Genomic DNA, 24,036 nt, shown 5'->3' with positions numbered 1-24,036 from the left:
CGAAGGAAACTAATATTTATTGTTAGGTTTTAAAGCTCATAAATTAACTGAAAGTAATTAGCATCAGTCTACCCGCCAAAGCTCTATGGTACTTGAATACTGCTAGGAAGAGAGTATAAATAGTAATATTTTTGTGAACAAGAAGGAAACAATGTATTTCAAGCCCTTATAAAAGTTACTCTAGTTTATTAGAAGCTACAGTATAAAAGGCTAGTTAAACTATTTACATGTTTCTAGGCCTACAGCAGCAAATATTTCTGACTTTCCTATCTCTCCAGAGACAAGCATTTTGCCAGAGGTAGTGGTCTTCCCTCTGGGAGGTACTGCAGCTAAATACAAAGGTCACTGCTGTAGAGGAAAAAGTCTGACATACTGCTTTTCTGTCCTCCAAAAAACCCCTCTAAGTATGACAGAAGGCTAATTTGCACCTTAAGTTAAGCATAGCCATCAATTACTAATTGTAGCAACTTGTAACAATACACTTGTTCTGTAGGCAATACCCCTCAAGCTTTGAGCAAGAGTAGCAGGCAGAAGCTGGGACCTAGAATGGGTTTTTCCTGACATCAATGATTTCTGGGTATGACAGCCCAGTCCTGTACAGCTCCATGTGAGACTTCAGCAGAGGAGCTAAGCTCAGTGGCAGAGATGCTTCCTTGATCTGGCCACCTCTGGATAAGAAGTCTGTCTCTTTCTGGCAAAAGTCTTCTGGTACTAAGGTGTTGGCACTGGATAATGAAGATCGCCTCCAGGTGGATGGCAAGGCTGCATGCACCAGGTCCCGGGGTTCATCCCCACTTCTGTGGGTTCTTTCAGAGAGCTCTATCTGCACGGGATCCAACATGCTACTTGCACTAAAGTCACCATGTATTCTAATTGAACCAGGTCTGTCCTCGGCTGCACAAGTGATTCTTTCCATACCTATATGAGAAGAGAAGAACATTTTAGACAGTAATTTCCTAGGGTCTGTGCTGTGTAATGAACAAAAATGGCCCGAAAAATTGGCAATTCCCTGTACAGAGAAAACCAATAGGAGTATAGTAAAATTAAGCCATTTGATCATTGAGCTCAACACTGCCTGTTTTCTGCCCACCTTTGGGTACTGCAGGAGAGACCTCTGGGTGATATGAAGTAGATCAGCAAGGGTTTCCAAATCCCACTTTTTTGTTACTACCATTAAACAACACACCCAAATTATACTTAAGCGAAGAAAGCTTGACCTAACCAGGAACAATCATCGTGCCAGGGTATGGGGGACCATTCCTGGTCTTAGAATTCTTTTGATTTTTAGTGCATGTCTTTTTGCATTTGCCTCTGGATTGTGGATCTTGGGAGCTAATAAAAGACCCAAAGTAAGCCTGAAGTCTGTCCACCTCTGCAATCTCTGTTCACGTGCTCAGAGAAAAAGCTGTGGAGCAGACAAGAGCATACATATATTTTTTTCTGAAGGCAGAGATTGATAATGTGGCCCTGGTCAATATGGCTTCAGAGAGACTGGACCCTATCTCTTTCATAAATACAGTGCTGGTGGGCTCAACTGGTTTGCCCCTGCAAATGGCTTTCTTAACAATGCTGGTTTTGAGAATGCCAGGGCTGAAGGGGAAAAAATATATTAAAATGGGTTGTGTTGATTTCACCTTTTCCCTACCTGGAGATTAAAGCTGAGCATTTTTCCATGCTGGGCATATATGCTACAGCCCTTCCAACATCAGTGTACATTTCTCTACAAAGCAGGTTCCAAAACATTTTAAGATTGATGGCCCACAACAACCACGTAGAGCCACCATCTGAGCAACTTGCCTTCAAAAGCTGCTCCAGTCCATAACTCCATTGTTCTCCAAAGCCTAATGATCATTTCCAACTGTAACCAAGTAGGTGTAACAACAATGGTCCCCATTCATTCACCTCTACTTCCCTGTTTACAGGTTTAATTTTTTTTTTTGGCAGCAGGCACCAGTCTATTTTGGCCTCTGTTACTTTTAAGACACGGGTAGGTCTAAGGTCCAAATACAGCCCTCCCAAGCCACACCACACAGTGGCTCAGCTTCACATTGTGTTTTTGCCCGGCTGGCATGTGTCCTTGAATTCTGATAATGTATCTTGTTTGGATGGAGAGCGGAAAAGGGCACGTGAGAATGTCTGCAGAAACTAGTTTACAGTGCTAAGGTGAAATTTACTCCAAATGCCCTGCCCACTTTTGCCTGACCCCACTCAGCACAGGAATTTGGCCCTCTGAATGAAAAAGGTTGCTCACCCCTGTTCTAAGGAACCCAGTACACCGCTTTGCCTTTCAGACATGCTTGGGACTGTGTGCTTGGCTTGCTGTGAAGAATAGTCACATCTGAACCGTCATCAGTGGCGGTGATAAAAAGACTTAAGCCTCCAGAGCCGAGGTTATCCTCACCTTTGCCTTGTCCCTCCAAATCGCTCGCGCTCAGCTTCTGAGTCAGCTCGTGGTTGGCCCACTTGTAATGCGCCAATTCTTTTTCCAATGCCTGGATCCTTCCTTGGTACTGAAGCCTGCTGTTTGCCTGCCCCTCTTCCATGTGCTCTGTGTGAGAGAAGGGAATTAAATACGCAGTCTGCTGCGCAGTCCAACTGGAGATTGAACATGCCAAGTGATGCGCCAATGACTACAAAGGCCCTTTGTTACCCCGGCTCTGCTGGAGCAGAAGCTGAATGTTCTGCTCATGCTCCTTCTGCTGCAAGGTGAGCTGGCGGTCCATTTCCAAGCACTGGCGCTCCAGTGCTACTTCCAGCCAAAATACCAGCTGCAGCTGCTCCTCCAGCTGCATCTCCAGTTCGGAAAAGGCAATGTGCTGCCTGTGTTGATCCTCTCGCAGAGTCACCACCTGGCCAAAAACACAAACTTTCTGCATGGTCTTCTCGCAACTAAGGCATCATCTTGTTAAGAAAACTGAAACAACGTATGCGTATGGCACTGACAGATTCATGAAGGTGAAAAAGGTGACCCAGTGACAATGTGGGAAGCCATGTAATCCTACTTTACTTGGGTCTGGATTGGACAGCCACTGCAGATGGAGGTTGGAAGCTCCTCTGCGCAAAACATAAATGAAAAATCCCCTCACACAGAAAATGGGTATTTCAGGGAGAAGGGTTCCAGTCTAACCCCCGACATCCTAGTTTTCTATGTGTAGGGATGCCTTCTTGCTCCCTTCCTAAGCAACCTACTGCCCAAAATGGTGGCAGTCCAAATGCAGGTTTACGGTATTGTGCTTGTTTTTACATCTACCTCCCTGAAGCTCAGCACTGGTACCCCACAGGAATGTGTGCTGAGTCCCTACCTGTACTCGTATATATTTATGACTGTATTTCATCTGATCTATCTACTGCAATTATTAAGTTTGCAGATGATACTATCATAATGAGTCCAATTACAGGTGGAGATGAATCAGTGTACGGGGGGAGGTTCAAAAAGTATCTACATGGTGCCTAGAGAAAAACTTGCACCTAAATATTAGCAAGACAAAGGAGATGGTGTTGGACTTTCGGAGGAAGAGAGGGGAACTAGCCCCGTTGTATATCGGGGGGTTGTGTGGAGAGAGTCTTTTCCTTTAAATTCCTGGGAGTTTACCTTAGTGAGGACCTCACTTGGAAAATCAACGTAACTCAGGTGGTCAGAAAGGCCCAACAGAGACTCCATTTGCTCAGGGTCTTGCGAAAGAACAATGTTAAACAACAACTGAACTCCTTCTACCGGTCCACAATAGAAAGTGTCCTCTCATATTGTATCACATTGTGGTACGTTGGCTTGACAGCCGTGGACAGAAAGTCTTTACAGAGGGTGGTTAATACAGCACATGATATCATGGGCTGTCCCCTGAGCCCACTAGATGACATTGCAAGGGATCGATGCCTTAGGAGAGAGAAAAATTCTCGGGCGAGCACCTCTTTAATCTTCTACCCTCGGGCAAGAGATATAGAAGTATAATCAGTTGTACCAACAGGCTAATAAACAGTTTCTATCCATGGGCTGTTAGGCTGCTGAATGGAAAATAATACAGTGCAACTGACTTTCTGGGTTGGTATGTTGTGCGACAAGCACACAATGAGATTGAGTGTGGGGAGGGGGGAAGGAGGCTTGGTTAATTTCATTGTACACAGGTTGTACATTGACAATAAAGGTATTATATTTATTATATTTTAAGAACCAGGAAAACCACTGAGACAGACCTAAGCTTGCCTAAAAGTTTTGCATCCCTGGGTAAGGGCCTGGGCCTCTGATGTGCTCATACTGGACAGTGCATTGCTCCACGGAGCAGAGCCACAATTCGACACCTGCCTTATCAAAATACTTGCAAAGCAGTGCCCGGGTCTCGGAGGATGAGAGGTAGCTGAGTTTGGCCATCAGGTTCATCTCGCATTGGGATAGGAGACTGGCTGAGGACCGCAAAACACGTTGCCGGCAAGTGATTGACTCGTTTTTGTATTCAATGGCAGCATCTAGAGCCTCAATGGCTTCATCTAGCTGGAAAAGGATCCGTTCCTCCTGAATGGAGAGGAAGAAAGCAAGAAAACTACTGAGAGGGAAAGGATAATTTCAATTGTTTTGCAGCTAATAATGTTTAGTTCCGGTGGGCAGAGAGGTTCCCAGTCCTTACATTTAGCTGCTCTCATAAACCTGAAATATAGTTTAGTGTGACTCCCACTTGGCGTACAAAGGCTGATCATAATTTGCTCGAAGCCTTTTTGCTCGAGTCCTTGGACAATCAGGGACCTGAGTTTAAAATTTAGCCTCTAGGAAAGAAATAGGATGGCACTCATGGACACAGTGCCCCAAGAGTCAAGACCAGATATATTTTCATTTTATTAAACTTACATCCCATACTTCCTCCCAAATGAACCCAGGGTGTCATGTCCCAGTTCCACTAATGACCTAGTTTTAAGATTCCCGCACTCCACGGAGACTCATTTGTTCCACCTTATTGATCAGTTGTGTTCTGCACTCATGGCAATCGCACCCTTGTTTAAAGATGAGAGGAACTGTACAGCATAAATTAATGAATAAACGAAGATGCACACAGGTCATTTCCAAAGCACTTTAAGAGAAAGTTCCCGCTGAAATATACCTGTGTAGACTGTTTATAGTAAGAACCTACAAATCACAGAAAAAGAAACAAATCATCTCTAGTACATCAACTATACTTGCAACAAGAAAAACTGCCAATGAACCTCTGGGGACAGCAAGGTGCCCTGGCGTAGCTTGTTGTCTATCTCCAGCCTTTGTTTGAGCAACTGGTCCTTCTCTTGCCGCAAGTTGTTAATTTCTTGCCGGATCTGTTGTTGATCATGCGTGCTGCTGTGGCAAAGCTGCCCATTCTTCTGCGTCAGTTCCTTTTCCAGGTACTCCAGGCGGCTGGACACCCGCATGATGTCATCATTCAGGGCCTAAGCCAGAAAGAATCGAGGGATGGGGAAAGGTGGGGGGAGGGAGAGATCCTTAGGATGGCAAGTCCGCCGGTTGCAGCTTATGTCCTTGCGGTTTATCAACCATCGCTTGGTTTTAATTCCTCAGGGGTGGGAGCTAATAGAGCTAACCCTATTCAAAGAAGGAATAGCATAGCAACTATAAGGGAAAGAGGGAACACATCTTAGCATAGAATAAAACAATTACAGTGGTACCTCAGTTTACGAACTTAATCAATTCCAGAAGTCTGTTCTTAAACCGAAACTGTTCTTAAACTGAGGCGAGCTTTCCCTAATGAGGCCTCCCACCGCTGGTGCCCTTCCACCGTTCAGATTCCGTTCTTAGACCGCGGTAAAGTTCGCAAACCGGGACACTACTTCCGGTTTTGCAGAGTTCATAAACCAAATTGTTTGTAAACAGTACTGTTCTTAAACCGAGGTCCCACTGTATCTTCTTGAAGGGAGGGTGGCAGCTAGCATTGACTGAGTCCCCTGTACCCGAAGGAGGACCCAATTTATTTATCCTAAGAGGGAGGGTCACCTCCCTTCAACCCTCAGGCAATTTTCTGCTTTCATGCAGATTTTAGCAGAGAATTCTGTGTCCGCCCCCCCTCAAGTAGAATGAGTTGTGAAAGGCAAAAACCAAGGAGGAACTCTCTCCTCAGGTCTCGTCCCCAGCAGCCACTATACACTGTAATGGGGAGGAGTCTCTGCACAGGCCTCATTTTGCTAGGTGGGCCCCAAACAATGACCAAGGGAGTGAAATGGGCTGCTTCCACCACACAGCCACCTTTCCCCACTGCACCTCTCCTAAGCAGCAACCCCTACCCCTCTCTTCCTTCGGCTTCCTTCTGCCAACAGCACATTTTGGTTGTTACAGCCCAATCCTATAAATAAAGGTAAAGGGACCCCTGACCATTAGGTCCAGTTGTGACCGACTCTGGGGTTGCGGCACTCATCTCACTTTATTGGCCGAGAGAGCCGGCGTACAGGTTCCAGGTCATGTGGCCAGCATGACTAAGGCGCTTCTGGCAAACCAGAGCAGCGCACGGTGATGCCGTTTACCTTCCTGCCAGAGCGGTACCTATTTATCTACTTGCACTTTGGAGTGCTTTCGAACTGCTAGGTTGGCAGGAGCAGGGACTGAGCAACAGGAGCTCACCCCGTCACGGGGATTCCAACTGCCGACCTTCTGATCAGCAAGTCCTAGGCTCTGTGGTTTAACCCACAGCACCACCTGCGTCCCCTAATCCTATAAATATTGACTTGTAAATTAAGCCCCCCCCCCAAAAAAAAAGTCAATGAGCTTTAATTTTGCAATGAAGTGTTTCCTCCTCTTTTCATTTACACCTTCTCCATGAACAGATTCGTTAATGTAAGCTTCATTTTTGTACTCCCCCACCCCAGATTTACTAAGAAAAAACATTCAGAATGGATTATGTTATACTTGCCACAAAGAAAACAATGACAACAAGGACCTCACCTTCCATACCCAAGGCTCACCTGGCTAGAGCGGAGCCTCTTGTTTTCAAGGCCATTCTTCTCCTGAAGGAGCGCTTCCTTTTTGGCCACTATGGCTTCCCGTTTCGTCAGCTCGTCTTCCAGCTCATCCAAGGCACGGCGTTGCTCAAGGACTTTTTCCATCTCGAGGTCCAGCCATTTCTTCTGCTCTTCGATTTTCTGATGGGAAGGCAAGGCAGAGGGAGAGACTGTCAGAGGGACTCAGGCTGTCAGAGGGTCCAATCCCTGGCATCTCCCAAAAGGGCTGGGAAAGGGGGACTCCTGCCTGAAGCCCTAAACAGCCACTGCCAGCCAGAGTAGGCAATACTAAATGAAGCTATGGTCTAATTCAGTGTAATGCAGCTTCCTGTGTTCCCCCAATTTCAGGACATAACACAACTGAATAAAATAAAGACAAGACATGTAAACCCAGGAAACGATTTAACTATTATACAGTCGTACCTTGGAAGTCGAAGGGAATCCATTGTGGAAGTATGTTCGACTTCCAAAACGTTCGAAAACCAAAGCGGGGCTTCTTCATTGACTGCAGGAAGCTCCTGCAGCCAATCGGAAGCCCCATCAGACGTTCGGCTTCCAAAAATAGTTCGCAAACCAGGGCAGTCACTACCGGGATTTGCGGCGTTTGGGAGCCAAACCGTTCCACTCACAAGGCGTTCGCCAACCACGGTACAACTGTATTAACTCTTCAAAAAGCACCATCTCTTATTGCTCCCAATCCTGCCCTTTTGAAGGGCATTTCACACACCAGCCTCAAGCTGCTGAAGCTGAAAGGCACGTCAGCCCTTGCCCCATTACCTGCTGCTGTTCTAAACTGATCATGGAGTCGTTGCTGCCACTCCTGCGCTTCCTTTGGAATGCTGCTATCTCCTCGGTCTTGATGCGCAAGATCTTCTGGTGCTGCTCATGCTGCAGCTCCAACTCCTGAAGGTGAGTGGAGGGGAAATTCTCAGACCCGCAAGGTATCATTTATTTAAAGGCATTTCTATGCACAACCCTTCATAGCAACATATACCAGGGGGGCTCATGGCACAAAATGCAACTATGCAATTAAGATGCAATACCAAACAACAGACCACCTTCTAAAGACTCCATAACATCAAAACATATTCAGAAAGCCAAATGGGTAACTCAGTTCCAGGTAGTTATATTTATTATGTATATTGTTCTCCAGTGCTGTTTTTCTAGAAAAAGAGGTGCCAGAAAAAGCCCGGTTCGTCTCCATTAAAACTAGAACTTCAATTGATTTAAAATGCCCCCGAGAATAAAAAAAGTCTTAACCTGGTGACAAAGATAACATGGGTACCAAATTATAATTAGGTACCAAATGGGACGCAGGTGGAGCTGTGGTCTAGACCACTGAGCCTCTTGGGCTTGCCAGTTGGAATGTCAGCAGTTCAAATCTGCGTGACAGGGTAAGCTCCCATTGCTCTGTCCCAGCTCCTGCCAACCTAGCAGTTCGAAAGCACACCAGTGCAGGTAGATAAATAAGTACCGCTGCAGCAGGAAGGTAAACAGCATTTCTGTGCCCTCTGGAACTCATCACGGTCCTCTGTGTGCCAGTAGCGGTTTCATCATGCTGGCCACATGACCTGGAAAGCTGTCTGTAGACAAACACCGGCTCCCTCAGCTTGAAGCGAGATGATCGCCGCACCCCACAGGTGCCTTTGACTGGACATAACCATCCAGGTGGTCCTTTACCTTACCTTTATATTACCTTTTATGGGTACCAAATGAATGGATTACATGGCCAATGAAGGAGCCCTCTCTTGTTTCCACCTACTTGATTACTGGTTGTGGCAGTCAGAGGAGCCTCAGTGGAAAATGTTATTCTCCCACAGGTTGATACAAGGGGGCCCTGGATCCCAAAGCCTTGAAGGGCTTTCAAGGTTAAAACTAGCCTCTTTAACCTGAGGTAGAATATGCCAGCAACCAGTGTGGTTCTCTTTAAAAGGGTCCCTTCCGACTCTACAATTCTGTGAACAGCTAGGGCCATCGCTGCTCCTGAATACTCTCTGGCCTTGGCACCGAAGCCCAGCCACCCCTACCTTGACACGGTGCTGCCCTTTGTGCATCTCTGTCTCCAGGCGCCGCTTCTGGTCCACCTCCTCCCGCAGCCGCCTCTGCAGCTGCCCCTGTTGCTGCCGCATCAGCTGCACGTTCCTCTCCAGCTCCTGCAAGCGCTTCTCATTCTGAGCGGAGAGAGAGGCCAGCTTCTCCGTCGCTCGCTTCTTCTCTTGCAGGATCTGTTGCAGGATGGACAATAAGGCAGGACAGCTAATGCCAGGGACCGAAAGGAGGCTCTCAAAACGGAAGAGGCCTTTTTGAGACACCCTGGCACTCTGCCACCCCACCCCCCAATATAAGTAGTGCTCCGGGGCTCACCTTTGCCTTGCTCTGAGCTGCTGCCACTTTGGTACGGTATTCCTGGAGCTTCCGCTTCTCTGCGGGGTTTCGGGGCTCCTTGCCCTCCAGCTCCGAAAGCTGCCTTTGGCCATCGTTTAATTCCACTCGCACCAGCTCTGCTTCCTGCTCCAAGTCGCGGATTTTCTGACAATACTGCTTGTTCATCGTCTGCGCATGCTTCCCTGAAAGACACAGACACTTTGCATCACCACAAAAGGCCAGTCTGGCACCTGGGGTGGTCTTGGGGGGGGGAGTCAGTGGTGGTGGTGGGGAGTGGAGCAGCAAAAAGAACATCATTTTAAGGAGGGGGGGGGGACTTCATGGAGATCAATTGCAGGTCAAAATCAAGACACTCCAAGACAGACTTCAGTCTCTTCTTCCACTAGCAATTAGGAAGAGGAAGACATGACAGCAGCAATCTTATCAGCTCAGTGTTTGGTAAGGATGTAATAGTAACTGTAAGCCAGGATGGGAATAAGAGAGAAGGAATAACTCTTGCAATGTTACAAAGACTTTGGATACTTTGGAGGATTGTAATTTGGATGAACTATAATATGCAGTTCATAGAATCATAGAATCATAGAGTTGGAAGAGACCACAAGGGCCAACCCCCTGCCAAGCAGGAAACACCATCAGAGCACTCCTGACATATGGTTGTCAAGCCTCTGCTTAAAGACCTCCAAAGAAGGAGACTCCACCACACTCCTTGGCAGCAAATTCCACTGTCGAACAGCTCTTACTGTCAGGAAGTTCTTCCTAATGTTTAGGTGGAATCTTCTTTCTTGTAGTTTGGAACCAGTTGATTAAGCTATACAAAGGACCCACGGAGGGGAGGGGAGGAGAGATGTCCTATGATTCAGAAGAATCACCTTTTATTTTATAATTTAATTTTATTAATTGTGAGATTAATTTTGTAAAACCAATAAAAATCAATTTTTAAAAAAGGGAATAATAGAAATTAAAATTAGACCAGAAAAAAAGAGAGGACAAGCAGAAGTTGTGCTGGGGGACAGGAAAGGAAAGGAATAAGAAGGCTGAATGGCAGTAAATATTTGTTATTGCAGCATGACACAGATAATAATTAATTATCCCTTTACCACAGGGGGTGGGCAACCTTTTTTTCCTTATGGGGGCTGCATGCTGGAAGGGGCAGAGCCAGAGGCAAAAGTGTTCTGGATAAAACCAGAGTATTTTAAAAACTTGCGCACCACTTTTCATGTATAAAATATTGACACACACACACAAAAACCACCTTGTCTTGCTTCAATTTTCACTAAGAATACCTCAGATAAGAATTTCCAGTTCATTGCAAGCCTGTTCAGAAGTTAGTCCCTCTGGGTTTGATGGAGAGGCTCTCAAGTAAGTATACAGAGGATGCATTTATTTTGGGAACACAAAACAATACAGCTACTACTCTTTAAAGAAAACCCAAGTAATTCCTTTCTGGCTTTATGTGCTGTAGACATACACACGGCAGAAGACTGCCAAATGGCTCTCATTCGGCTTGGAGAGAGGTGAATGCTTTTCCTCAAGCCATACAACCAAGATTTTTTTATATAAAATTTTTTTTAATCAAATATAACATTGTCCCTTCCAGTTGTTCTGAGAATATTATGTAAAGGGGGAAATGCTTTCAAAGTAAATAAAAATATGGAGGACACAGGAAAGAAGGGTCTCTGCTGGGATACAAAGATGCAGTAGCTTCCTGAGGCCCTGGGGTTGGCCAGGCAGAGCCCCAAAACTCCCCTATCCTCAAGTCAATCACCCAAGCTACATCTCTACTTAAGAGTCCTCCTCACCTGTCTTGATGAGTTCCACAATCAGGTCTTCCTTCATGCGGATGTTGATTGCCAATTCACGGATCTTCTGGTGGGCTTGAAGCAGCCGCCACTCTGAATCCTTCCCTGAAAAGCCTTCTCCAAGGCTGCTCAGCTCTGGCCTCCTGCAGTCCTCTGCGGAAAAAAAGAAGCAAAAAATGGAAGTGCCCTGGCAAGAATCCAATCCATATAGGTGAAGGGACAGAAGGCACCAAGGCAAGAGTTGCTTAAAAGAGATACTGGGAATAATATCCAATTTTCATATTAGGAAAAGTTATGAAAAAAGGACTTAAAATTTTCGTTGAAAGAGAAGTATATTAAAATGATGTATCGTTGGTATTGAATTTATGCTGGAGAAGGAAGGCACGTTCTACCATATGCAGTGGATGTGCAAAATAACAAAGCTTTCTGGGAAATGATATATAATGAGTTGAAAGAAATGTTTAAAATAACATTTGTGGGGGGGAAGAAGCATTTTTTACTAGGAATTTAGATGCAGAGATACCAAAGGGGCAGAAACTATTATTTATGCATGCAACGACAGCAGCGCTGATACTACTGGCCAGAGATGGAAAAAAGATAAAGTCCCGACGAGACGATTGATTGATGAAGATGATGGACTATGCAGAAATGGCAAAAATTGCCGGGAAAATCAGAAACCAGGTAGAAACTTTAATAAGGAATGGGAAAAATTTACAATTTACTTAAGAGAACACTGTAAACAACTAAAAACTTTGGCAGGATTTGCGTAACACTTGTTAATGTATTGAAAACTAAAGTAAATAGGGATTATTTTAAGAAAAATTGAGAAAATATATGATGCAGCAGAAAAAGTTTCATACTGGAAACCACAAAAGGGTGGAGGGAAGTCTAAGGATTCAGGGAATCCTAAATGTTGATGATTATGATTAATTTTTGAAGTAAAATGTATAGCGTAAAATTGAATTTAATAAAAATAATAATAACAAAGAGTTGCTTAGTCCAGGTACAGCTTGAAGCATCAAGGGTGTCCTGGTTTTATACTGCTATCATCATCAGAAGAAGAAGAAGAAGAAGAGGAGGAGGAAGAGTTTGGATTTGATATCCCGCTTTATCACTACCCTAAGGAGTCTCAAAGCGGCTAACAATCTCTTTTCCCTTCTTCCCCCACAACAGACACTCTGTGAGGTGAGTGGGGCTGAGAGACTTAAGAGAAGTGTGACTAGCGCAAGGTCACCCAGCAGCTGCATGTGGAGGAGCGGAGACGCGAACCCAGTTCACCAGATCACAGGACTACCGCTCTTAACTGCTACACCACAATGGCTCCCCATTAGAGTTTTGAGAGGAGCAACTGAATCTCCTCTTACCTCTCGAGGGTTCTGGAGGCTCCTCCTGGATCAGGGCTGGATTGCTCTTATTCCATTGTCTGCTGCTCCTCTTCTCCGAAACCTCCTCCTGGCTGCAGCTGTAGATCCCATTTCTAGAACGGCAACCAAATTGGTCACTTTATCCAGAGGGCTTGCATAAGCAATGCGGGAGAGAAAAGTTGAAATTATAAAGCACACACCCCACCCTGAGTCCAGACAGAAGTCCAGCCATCTCACTCAGTTTCCCCTTCGTTGTACGGAATTCATCACCTTTGATGAATTAAAGTGAAGGGATCACACAAGAAATAGAATCAGGCAGGTAGCTGTGTTGGTCTGACATAGTCAATACATATATTAAAAAAATAATTGTCCAGTGGCACCTTAAGAGACCAACTATGCACACGAAAGCTTATACCAAGAACAAACTTAGTTGGTCTCTAAAGTGCCACTGGACAATTTTTATATATATTTTGACAAGAAATAGAAGTTTTTGTGCACAGAGCAGCATCCTTTCTGCAACAGGGCTAATGTTCTATTTCATCATCTGAACTGCCCTGTCCCAAGCTGGCAGCTTTTGCATACCTGCTCAGCCAGTCAGTAACATTCCCCTATATTGTTAAGGGCAGTTCATGCATAAAATGTTCTCCCACTTGTGTTATCTGGGTGTTTGCAAGAGCTGGGCCTCAGACATTCCAATTTCAGACCCTGATACAAGTAAGTCGCTGAGTCTGGCAGAAAGGCAAGGTACCCCACACAAGCAGTATCCCTCCCAAACAGTGTTTCCCAAACTTGGGTCTCCAGCTTTTTGAACTACATTTCTTTTTTATATATTTATATTTATTAAATTCTGTTTTACAATTTAGAATACTCATTTAAACATCCTTAAAATATCAATGACTTCCCTTCTTCTCTTTCCATGGTTCATTTTTCATATCATAAATCCCTACATATTTTACAAACTTAAACCATTCAGTAGTCTATTATTACATCCATCATAACTTATTTACGCGGTTGAATTTATCTTAATGCTGCCAACATTTTCATGTGTACACAATTCCCCCCCATATATTCAAGAAACATTTTCCAATCTTCTCTAAACGTATGTTCTTTTTGTTCTCTTATTCTATATGTTAAGTCTGCAAGCTGCACATATTCCAAGTTGCCATTCTTCTTTAGTTGGGACCTCACTCGTTCTCCCTTTGGGGGCTGCAGTAGAGGCATACATAAATAACCTTTTTTGACACCTGGGAATTTCCATCTGAAAAAAAGAACTCTGGTTGTTTTTTTTAGTAAGTATATTTAAACATTTCCCCCCAACTCATTATGAATTATTTCCAATTCATTATGGATTATTTCCCCAAACTCTTTTACCCTTTTACAGGTCCAACACGTAAGAAAGAACGTTCCCCCAACTTCATCGCATCTCCTAGCAATGAACTACAATTCCCATCATCCCTGACCACTGGCCCTGCTAGTTAGGAATGATGGGAGTTGGTAGTCCAAAAACCACTGGGGACCCAAGTTTGGGAAACACTGCTCCAAAGTCTCAGGAAGAGATAGCCAGGTGGAGATGCTAGAGACTGAACCAGAGTTATGCGAAGTAGGTGGGTCTGTAAGTCCAGCATCAGTCTTTTCACTCACCTGCGTCGGTAAAGGGACCTTATCTGTTCACGGTCTCCCTTCTCCACAGATGGCTCCGCTGCCTGCTCTGGAGTCCTGTCAATCTCCTGTGTTTGTATCGTATTGTTAGCCTCCAAGTTGCGCATCAAGCCACAAGGCAGTCTTTGGCGGTACATCAACAAGTTCTTACCATTGAGGGTTGGGGCACTGCACAGCTGTTCAGAGAGAGAGAAAGGAATACTAAGTGAAATACCCCTGACTTGTTGCCTGCACCCTGAAATTATTTGTCCTCTGAAGGGGAAACTTCAGATCCTTAGCTCTAACTCCTTCAAGGAAGTCTGAAAGAGTAACAGGTTCACCAGATTATCTAACCTGTTTTCTACCCCCGACACTCCCTTACCTGAAGATGCAATTGTGGCAGATATATCCAGCAAAAGTACACACAAAATACCTGTGATCCGCAAATAGCTTCTTAATATTTCTAGGCAAAAAAGTAAAAGGTAAAGGACCCCTGGGTGGTTAAGTCCAGTCAAAGGTGACTTTGGGGTTGTGGCGCTCACCTCGCTTTCAGGTCGAGGGAGCCGGCGTTTGTCCACAGCTTTCCGAGTTATGTGGCCAGCATGACTAAACCGCTTCTGGCGCAATGGGACACCGTGACGGAAACCAGAGCGCATGGAAACGCTGTTTACCTTCCTGCCACAGCAGTACTTATTTATCTACTTGCACTGGTGTGCTTTCGAACTGCTAGGCTGGCAGGAGCTGGGATAGAGCAACGGGAGCTCAGCCCGTCATGGGGATTCATACTTCCAACCTTCAGATCAGCAAACCCAAGAGGCTCAGTGGTTTAGACTACAGCGTGGTCTTACATTAGACTTACTGTGCTGTTAATTCTTTTCAGTGGGTGGACAAATGATATACTGGATGGCTCCTCCCACTCACTCACTCACTCCAGAGTTATGCTAAAACTGTGTGAGGAAGCACCTCCCAATTTACACGAAAAGTTGTTGAGAGAAGAAAAGTAATGAAGGAAAAGCTCTCCCAAAAACATTGCATCAGAAATATTTCCTACACACAAAGTCTACGTTGTCTTCTCTGCCTCACCTCGAATAAAAGCAATATGATATTTACATCACTCACCACTTTAAATTCAAATCTCCAGGACATCCAGCTTGCTTAAATTGATGGGCTGGGGGAAGGTGAAATAGGTTGTTTCTAGACAACACTCAAGAGGAAGCAAAACTCAATGTATCATGATAGAATACCCCAGGGCAGCTCACAAACCTTGCTGTGCTTATCACGGGCAAGCCTAAGCCGGTGGTGAGACTGGGCAACATCCACAGGAGCTGTGTGAGGCCTCTGGTCAAGCTGTACCAAGAAGACGTTCTGCAGCAATTCAGGAACACCAAGTCTGGGCATCTCTGTCTGCAGGTATGTTTGTAGTTTGCAGATGATGTCATGTTGCTCCTGCAGCTTGTCACTCTGTGGGGGAAGGGGGAAACAAGTTTTGGTTGCCTCACAGGGTAGTCAATGTGGTGCCCTCCAGAAGATGTTGAACTGCAGCTCTCATCATCCCGGGCTGCTGGCTAGGCTGGATTCTAACAGCATCTGGATAGACCTACCTTACAGTAAAGGTAAAGGGACCCCTGACCATTAGGTCCAATCGTGGCCGACTCTGGGGTTGCGGCGCTCATCTCGCTTTATTGGCCAAGGGAGCCGGTGTACAGCTTCCGGGTCATGTGGCCAGCATGACTAAGCCGCTTCTGGCGAACCAGAGCAGCGCACGGAAATGCCATTTACCTCCCCGCCAGAGTGGTACCTATTTATCTACTTGCACTTTGATGTGCTTTCGAACTGCTAGGTTGGCAGGAGCAGGGACCGAGCAATGGGAGCTCACCCCATCGCGGGGATTTGAACCGCCAACCTTCTGATCAACAAGTCCTAGGCTCTGTGGTTTAACCTACAGCGCCACCCACATCCCTTTACCTTAGAGTAACAATACACAAGATGATAGAAGATTGACTCTTCCATGTATTAAGAGCCCAGCAGATACTGCTAGGTACCCCATCCAGTGACAGCTTAGCTGAACAAAGACTGCAAGCAAAAATCCCGAAACTCAAAGGTTGGAAAGGTGACCTGTAAAAATGCTGGTGTGGACTCATTTTCAAAAGATGAACCAATTGTCTTCCTAGTGGAGTGAAGGAAAGAAGAGAGCACGAAACCTTAATGAAAGTAAAAGGGAGGACAAGAAGAATCTGGCTGCAAATATGGATTTCTCTGTCTGAAGATCACCATTGTGCCCACAAGAGAGGAAGTCTGCACATGGCCTAAGTGATACCTGCAGCTTATACTGTTCCATGGCATCCTCAAGGGCGGCTAGAAAATCCCGATTCTCCTCCTCTAAACGCTCCACCTGCCTCTCCAACCTTGCCATGTGTTCTTCTCTTACAACTTCAGATTCTTCCATGTGGTCTTCTTGCTTCTGCCAAAGAGAAAGGAGGGTGACACTTGCTACCTAAGGTACTGGAGTCCTGAGGTTTTATAGGTAAAAAACAGCACTTGGAATTGAATCAGGAAGTTAGAAGGCAGCCACCATTGTCAGGGTTACATGATTGGTGTTATATGTTACATAGATCGGTGTTATATGATCAAACCTCCTACTTCCAGCCAACAATCTGGCCACTGAACTCTGCAATAGTTTCTGCCCTATCTTCAAAAGCATGCATGTGTATAATGCATTGCTGCAATCTAACCTAGAGGTTACTAGGATGTAGACAACAGAAGGTAGCCTATCCCTGTCCAGAGAGGGTTGCAGCTGAGCCACCAGCCACAACTGATGGAAAGAATTCTGTGCCACCAAGGCCATTTGTGCCTCCAGGAACAGTCATAGATCCAGAAGTATCCCCAAAACTGTGCATTTGCTCCTTTAGGGAGAGTGCAACCCCAACCAGGACTGGTTGAACCCCACCTATCCGGTTAAAGGATCTACCCACCATCAGTGCCTCAGTCGTATCCCCATTGAGGATCAGTTTCTGGGCTCCCATCCAGTCCATCACTGAGGCCCTACACGCCTACTGCCACATCTGCCAACGTAAAGGAGAACAGAGTGTTCTACCACTAAGCATCACTCTTCATTGGCAATGTCAACAAATTGTACTGAAGTCTGTCCTGGATCTGGAATCTTTGCATACCCTAAAAGGGGTCCAGATTAAGACCAGCTGACAACCTTTGCAGAAGAATCTTATCTCCCATGTGAACCCCACCACCCCAAAGGACCTGCGGATTCTTGCCCGCAGTACTATCCTTTCTTTGTAATAAATAAATATTTAGAACCTACTTTACTTTCTTGATTGTAATCTATTTTAAGGTGTGTGTTGTTGTTGTTTTTTTAAAAAATGGTAGTGGCTCACCCTTGTGGCTAAGAAATCTGAAAAAATAATAGCAGCGAATAGTAGTACCTGAGACTTAGTTGGCTTGGAACTTGCTGCCTTATGGTTTTGATCTTCCACTGAAGTGCTCTCAATGCCACTGTCTAAGCCAGAGGCTGAGCTCAGCTCGCTCCTCTCGCTCTCCACAGCACACAACCACTCCTTCACTCGCAGGATCTGGTCCACAGTCAGATTGCCTTCTCCTTGCAATTCCATGAAGAGCTGGTACGCTGCGTCCGTACAGGTCCTGTAGCGGCTGCACTCTGCATGCAAGCGGGTGGTATTATCCTGCGAAGGCCGCTTGACGGGAGCTTCTGAACGGTTGATGATACGTGTCTCGGAGCGGTGTCGCTGCTCTAGCGCCCTCTGCAGGCTCTTTATCTGCAGCTGCAGCTGCTCCATGTGCTCCGTCTCCTTGCAGCAGTTCACCACCGCCCTGTTCTTGATATTCTGTGCACGGTTGGCGTAATTCAGCGTGGTCAAGCTTTCGTCAAAGTCAGAGGAGGAAGGGCTGAGGCAGGCAATCATCACGGTCTTGGCATTCCCACCAAGAGAATCTTTCAGGATCCTGAGGAATATGACAGGAATCAGTACAGTGGTACCTTGGTTGTCAAACGGTTTGGCTCCCGAACGCAGCAAACCCAGAGGTAAGTGTTCCAGTTTTTTGGAAGCCGAATGTCCGACGCAGGAATGTCCGACGCAGGAAGCTCCTGCAGCCAATAGGAAGCTGCACCTTGGTTTTCGAATGGTTTCGGGAGTCGAACGGGCTCCCGGAATGGATTAAGTTTGAGAACCAAGATACTACCGTACATCTGTTAGCAAGGCTGAAGCTTAACAGACAAGGAGGACAATAAAAGTGAACATTCTGACCACTGAGCCTGCCTCAGAAGCAGCAATCGGGACAAAACTAGCAGAGATTCCAAGCAACAAATCCAAATTAGGAAACACAGAAAGAAAAGAACCCCCAAGTGGAAAGACAGCACAGTCCAGACATGAGCAAACTGCTCAAGGATGACACACAGGACTATGCCGTAATGCAGGCCACTGTGGATAAAAAAAACAGCATACTACTTACCTGGTAATTTTGGAATCCCGGTAAGGAATGTGGCTGCCTTTCCGGCGGGGATCTCCTAATGCGCTGATTACATTGCCCAGAGCCAGAAGACTGCTGTTGATCTGGATGCTCTCCTTGAGCCTCTCCCCAGTGTTCCCCGTCTTCACCACCCGCTCGGAGCCTGCCAGATCCACAAAGTGAAATTTGGAGGAAAGAACCTGGCCAGAGGCTGGAACCAAGACCTTTTCTTGAAGGGTGAGGCGAGTAAGACGCCCGGCACTGCGGCGCTGCTCCATGGTCACGGTGAAGATGGAGTGCGAGCGGCTTGACTTTCTGTTAATGTGGGTGGCCCCAGTGTGCTTGGCCATGTTGCCCATTTCCAGTAGGCTCAGGACTTCATCCAGGCCTTCCACTTCGGTCTCCTTCACCCCATGCAGCACTGCAATGAGAGGGATAGCAAAGAGGGAAAATCAAGAGCTAAAGTGAGCTCCAGCTGATGAAGCTTTTCTGCCCCAGCTGATGAAAGCATCAAGGTGAGTTAAACAGCTGAGCAACAAGAGGATAAGTAAAACCCATTTGATTAATTAAGTAATGAAAGCAACACTCGGGCTAATAACAGCACAGCAAGGTCACTGTGTACAGGGAGCCAAATCCTGAAATAATGTATGATTCAAGAGGTAAATCCTGGGGCAAGAAGCCTGTACAAGCCTAGTTTTCAGCCATACCAGGGAAGCTAGAGGGAACTAAACTCCAGTTTTGGAGAAGAGGTAAAAAGGGAAGATTGTTAAATCCACAAAATGCTGACCAAGCAAACCAAAGTGCTACCTGCTCGATTTGCCAACTAGGAATGGCAAGGAAAAGGAGCAATTCCAACTACAACGAGAAGTCAGGCTTTTAAAGATGCAGGGAGCAATAGCAGCAACAGTTTGTTCGTTTTTACCAATATTGCCCTTGTCATCTTCCCGGATCTGTATGTCCTTGCTAGCTGTCTCCACCTGCAGCAGGTCCCGAAACTCCTCCTTATACACTTCTAGATAAGAAATGCGGACCGTGTAATCCAGCAAGTCATTCTCATCCATGATCTTGAAGGCTTCAGCCATGGCTCGTGGGATTATGCCCTGCTCATCCTCATTGATGGAAGCTGGAAGCAACAAAGAAAACACATTTGTTGGGGGGAAATTGCAGGCTGTAATGGATGTGTGGGGAACTAATTTAATCACCAGGAAGAAAGTTATTATACCAAAGGTGGTTATTGTTTGCTTTTAACCAAACTGATTCAGAAGGCAACTTTGCTGCAGAACACAGGGTTCAATAACAGTTCAGCATGAATTTAGCAATCCACTTCTTAAAGTGTGTCCCCTTGCAAAAGGAACCCACAAAAGTTACTAACCCACAAAGTACAGTCATACCTTGGATCTCAAACGCCTTTGCTCCCGAAAAAATTGGCTCCCGAATGATCAAAACCTGGAAGTGAGTGTTTGTTTCTGAAAAATTATCAGAAGCCAAGTCTGACGGGGCTTCCTGCAGCCAATCAGAAGCCGCGTTTTGGTTTCCAAACATTGTGGAAGACAAACGGACTTCCGGAACAGATGCTGTTTGACTTCCATGGTACGACTGTACTTTATTAGCCCACTTGCCACAAACACACATATAATAGCGCTAGTGGCACAGTGGTATGGGTGTCGAGGAACCAAGCTTCTTCCAAAGTTTACCCTCTTAGCTCCCTTGGAGTGATTCATTCTTACGAAAGCTTTTTTAGAAACCTGACTGAAAAATTTTCCCCAAACATTTAAATCGGCTTCACATTTTTGGAGAGAGTAAATCAGCTACACTGTGTGCTTTAAAGTCTCAACTTCATTACTTGAAAGCAGGCAATCACTTGCCACCACTGTGTCATCAAGTGACTGACAGGTGGCAGCTCCACCCACCTATGAAATCCGGCCCTTGAGGCTGGATCCTTTTGTGAACTACACTTGCTCAGATGCAGGTTATGATTTATTTTATTTGTTTAAAGAGTGGGTTACATACAATACAGTCCCTGCCTTTACAATAAAAAGTAATAGGGCTACATGTACCCTGGGTAGAGAGGAGAGGAGGATGCAGGACATGCTATTCATGCAAAAGATGGAACTCACAGATACTAGCTTCTCCAATGGTGTAGGTCTTCCCTGAGCCTGTCTGGCCATAGGCAAACACAGTAACATTGAAACCTTCAAAGAAAGCTTCCACCAGTGGCTGTACACAAGCAGCATACACAGACTCCTGGTCCGAGGATTCGGTGAAGACTGTGTCAAAGTGGAAATGGCGGCTGCGCCCAAGAGTAACTTCCTTAGTCTCTGGGTCACCTTGTAGGCAGGTCTGGTGCCCATGCAGTCGTTCCTTGGGAAGTAAAGGTCGAATGCGTACAGCCACCCTGACAGGAACCTCCACTGTTGGTGGTTGGAGTTTGGCTTTCAGACCCATGACTGGTAGCAAATGAAGAGTCAGGATATCTGAGAACTAAGTAGGAGTGTCATCTCTATGCCTGACATGCTATGAGAAGAGGAAAAGCCAAGTTAGAGTAGACAGCACAAGCAAAAATAAAATAAAATACTGGTTAAGGCATATGTTATGTATTTTTGGATATCTAGGTCACCTTTCAGCTAAAGTTTCCAAAGCAGTTAACAATACAAATACAATACAGAATATAAAACGAGCCCTGCTGGATCAGGCCGAAGACTTAAAATAGTCCAGAACCATGTTCTGACTGGCCAAAAATGCAGCAGAAATCTCCCCACTTGCTATTCCCAGAAGCTGGTTGAATAACATTGCATCAAAGCAAGTGTTATCATCCCACACCTTCCAGGGCATCTTCCTGTCACTTTTCCTACTACAAAATGTCAAGACCTCTCAATCAACTAAAATTGTGCAACCTAAATTGGCCGGTACGTGATTGAATCCCACCTGAAAATAGTGACAGCTTGAAAGCACCCATAAACAGCAGCCAGTTTCAAAGAAATCTAACAGGTTTTTAAATAAATTTCATCATTTTAACCCTTCTCCCTTACCCCAGCGTTGCCCACCTGCAGCTCAGCACCTGTTTCTAAAGGAAGGCATTATAGTCAGTGTGATGTAATGGTTAGTGTGTCATACTAGGACCCTAGGAGACCAGGGTTCAAGTCCCCATGCAGCCACTTCACGGCTGAACTTGGGACAGTCAGCCTAACCTACCTCGCAGGGTTGTTGTGGGGACTAAATGAGGCGGCAGGAACAACGTATGCCTCATTTGGAGAGAAAAAAGGTGGGCTAGAAACACAATAAATGAATAATAATAAGTGGCAACTTTAATTGCCCTATGAAAAAGTTGCACTAGCAGCAGAGCACGTAGAAATTATAGGCGTAACTTTTTCCGAATAACTTGGCCCCAAAATCCCAAAGACTTTCCCAAAGAGAAGCATCAGGCGTGTGGCTAGCTGGAGTCACCCCTGAGCACCCCACGAGAAAATGTGGGGTGGGCACAGGTCGCATAAGCAAAAAAGGGGGGCGGTGAGGGTTTGTTTGTTTTTTGGAGGGGGAGACAGTCAGGGTCGAGGAAATTAAGAAGGGGGGGGACATGCATGGGAGATGAGGCGGGACAAAAAAACGGCTCCATGCCCCCTGCAGGGAAATAAGTCTTGAGCACACCAAGCCCGGGGGAGCGGGACACCGCGAACTCCCTGCACATGCTCAGAGGCACCCTTCCCAGGGAAGTCGCTGACGAAGCGCTGTGCACTTCCCCACCTCACCTCGCCGCCGCCTCCTTTTGAGCCTTGGCGCGGCGATACCTACCCAGAGTCGAGGCGTCGGCGCTGGGCGGGCCCGACTAGGCCGGCGCGGGGAAATGGCGTCGGCAGGCGGCTCCGCCTCTTTCTTTGGCGAGGGAGCCGTCGAATGAGGGAGGCTTTTGGAGAGGAGAAGGAGGCGGCGGCGGGAGATGTGGCTTTTAAAAGTGAGGGAGGAGGAGCCGCCGCCGCCGCCGCCGCCGCCGCCTTCTTTCTCCTCAGGGCGCCGTCGAGGAGGCCTCGTTTCAGGCCCTGCCATGGAAGCTGGTGCTCCCTGTGTGGTTTTGTTTTTCTCTCCAAAGGATGCTATGTTGTGTGGATGTTTGCAACCCACAGAAGCCCAACGACCCACGCACCAGAAATAGTTAAAAAAAATAAAATCAGTCAATGCATGCTTTGCAGAAGATAAGACATAACATTTTGCAAGCACAGGAAGAAACGCCACAGACAGAATAATTGTCACACAGGAAGATCAAGGATATATAGTTCGAGATCTTCACTCCTAAAATCATAAATCCAGTGCTTTTTTCCTAAAAAAAATAATGTTTGGAGATACTTTCCTTTTGACTCACCATTTTATAGTTCAAATCAGGGGAAATAAATAGTTAATGGATGGACAAAAGTACAAAGATTCACAAAATGTTTAGGGGTACCCCTGCACCCCCCCAAACAAGCCCTGCATAAATCACTTAATGTGTCAACACGAATAGAAGTTGTAAATATTGCAGCTGTTGTATAAGGGATTATGATGATGACTGGAACGTAATTGAAATGAATAAAGGTTTTGGAATGCAGAAACAAAATCATCAATTCTTGCACGCGGATTTGGGCCACCTTATCTAAATTATATAATTTGGTTCCATGATTGATATTGGTAATTGTGTTATAAATTGGTATTGTTATAATGAGGCTATTATTGGATTATAATTGAAAATAAAGATTATTATATAAAAAAATAAATCCCATCATTTTGCACTCAGGGTGACGCCTGCTTCAACATCCCAAACAACGAAAGAGCCTTGTTCACCTCTTGAATGCCTTTTCTTTTATTCTTTATGAACGGTAATCAAAGTTCTGGCATGCCAATCACATGTTTTCGGTTGCACCTTGAAGCCTTATTTTACAGAGTCTTGTGGTTCCTTAAATACTGTTTTAGAGCCAAAAAACAGCAAAGTGGGGTTTTTGTGATACCACAAGAAAGACTTTTATGTTTTAAAAAAGCAACTGGAAAGTGCTTGTTTTTATTGTATCACATTTGCTTATGAAATAAAGCAACTGTCTTTCCAGTGACATGTTAAACAAAGCAAATCCAGCAGCAACATAATTCCAAAATGAGAAAGCAACAATGTAGCAGCAGCAGAGATGAAAATCATTGGTGCTTCCGGATAGGGACTTAATACTGCAAGTGGGTCATTCAGATATATTTGATGTTGCAAGCAGGTCATTGGCAATAGTTTTTTTTTAATGTGTTCCCCCCCCCCCCAAAGTTTCCAGTCTGGAGGAGCTAGTACAACCAAAGGGGGACAAAAATAAATCAGAACATTTGTGACATTAGAAGTTACGGGATTTCGATGGGAAGTTCTGAAATAGGCACTAATTGGAAATGAAGCTGTGTGATTGCCCCAA

The 24,036-nt window shown here is 45.5% G+C and overlaps 1 protein-coding gene across 5 annotated transcripts; it reads right to left on the bottom strand.

The window, feature by feature from the left end:
• Window positions 1-156: 156 nt before the first annotated feature.
• Window positions 157-22,909, bottom strand: KIF7 (kinesin family member 7). Of its 5 annotated transcripts, none has more exons than XM_083712462.1 (19): window positions 22,418-22,909; window positions 20,746-21,134; window positions 19,551-19,751; window positions 18,632-19,049; window positions 17,587-18,124; window positions 16,467-16,610; window positions 15,413-15,610; window positions 14,153-14,346; window positions 12,512-12,624; window positions 11,148-11,300; window positions 9,328-9,530; window positions 8,991-9,188; window positions 7,741-7,866; window positions 6,928-7,104; window positions 5,191-5,406; window positions 4,301-4,507; window positions 2,651-2,849; window positions 2,402-2,548; window positions 157-918 (listed from the first exon to the last, which is right to left on the bottom strand). In XM_083712462.1, exons 2-19 carry the CDS (start codon window positions 21,071-21,073, stop codon window positions 542-544), a joined length of 4,137 nt encoding a protein of 1,378 aa, XP_083568588.1. In that variant the 5' UTR covers window positions 21,074-21,134; window positions 22,418-22,909; the 3' UTR covers window positions 157-541. The 5 variants fall into 5 exon arrangements, with proteins under 5 accessions (XP_083568588.1, XP_083568590.1, XP_083568591.1 ...); XM_083712464.1 differs by having other exon boundaries at window positions 22,370-22,854; XM_083712465.1 differs by having other exon boundaries at window positions 20,746-21,142; window positions 22,418-22,854.
• Window positions 22,910-24,036: the final 1,127 nt, after the last annotated feature.

The sequence above is a fragment of the Podarcis gaigeae genome (assembly GCF_964106915.1).
Source record: "Podarcis gaigeae genome assembly, chromosome: 14".
NCBI classification, from domain to species: domain Eukaryota; kingdom Metazoa; phylum Chordata; class Lepidosauria; order Squamata; family Lacertidae; genus Podarcis; species Podarcis gaigeae.
This window is presented reverse-complemented; position numbering and strand designations above follow the sequence as displayed.

Coding starts and splice junctions, on each gene's coding strand:
- KIF7 (XM_083712462.1), bottom strand. CDS start 21,073: ATGGGTCTGAAAGCCAAACTCCAACCACCAACAGTGGAGGTTCCTGTC. Junction 12,625..14,152: donor AGGTCCCTTTACCGACGCAG/GTGAGTGAAAAG, acceptor TTGCCGTTCTAG/AAATGGGATCTACAGCTGCA. Junction 7,867..8,990: donor AAGGGCAGCACCGTGTCAAG/GTAGGGGTGGCT, acceptor ACTCACCTTCAG/GAGTTGGAGCTGCAGCATGA.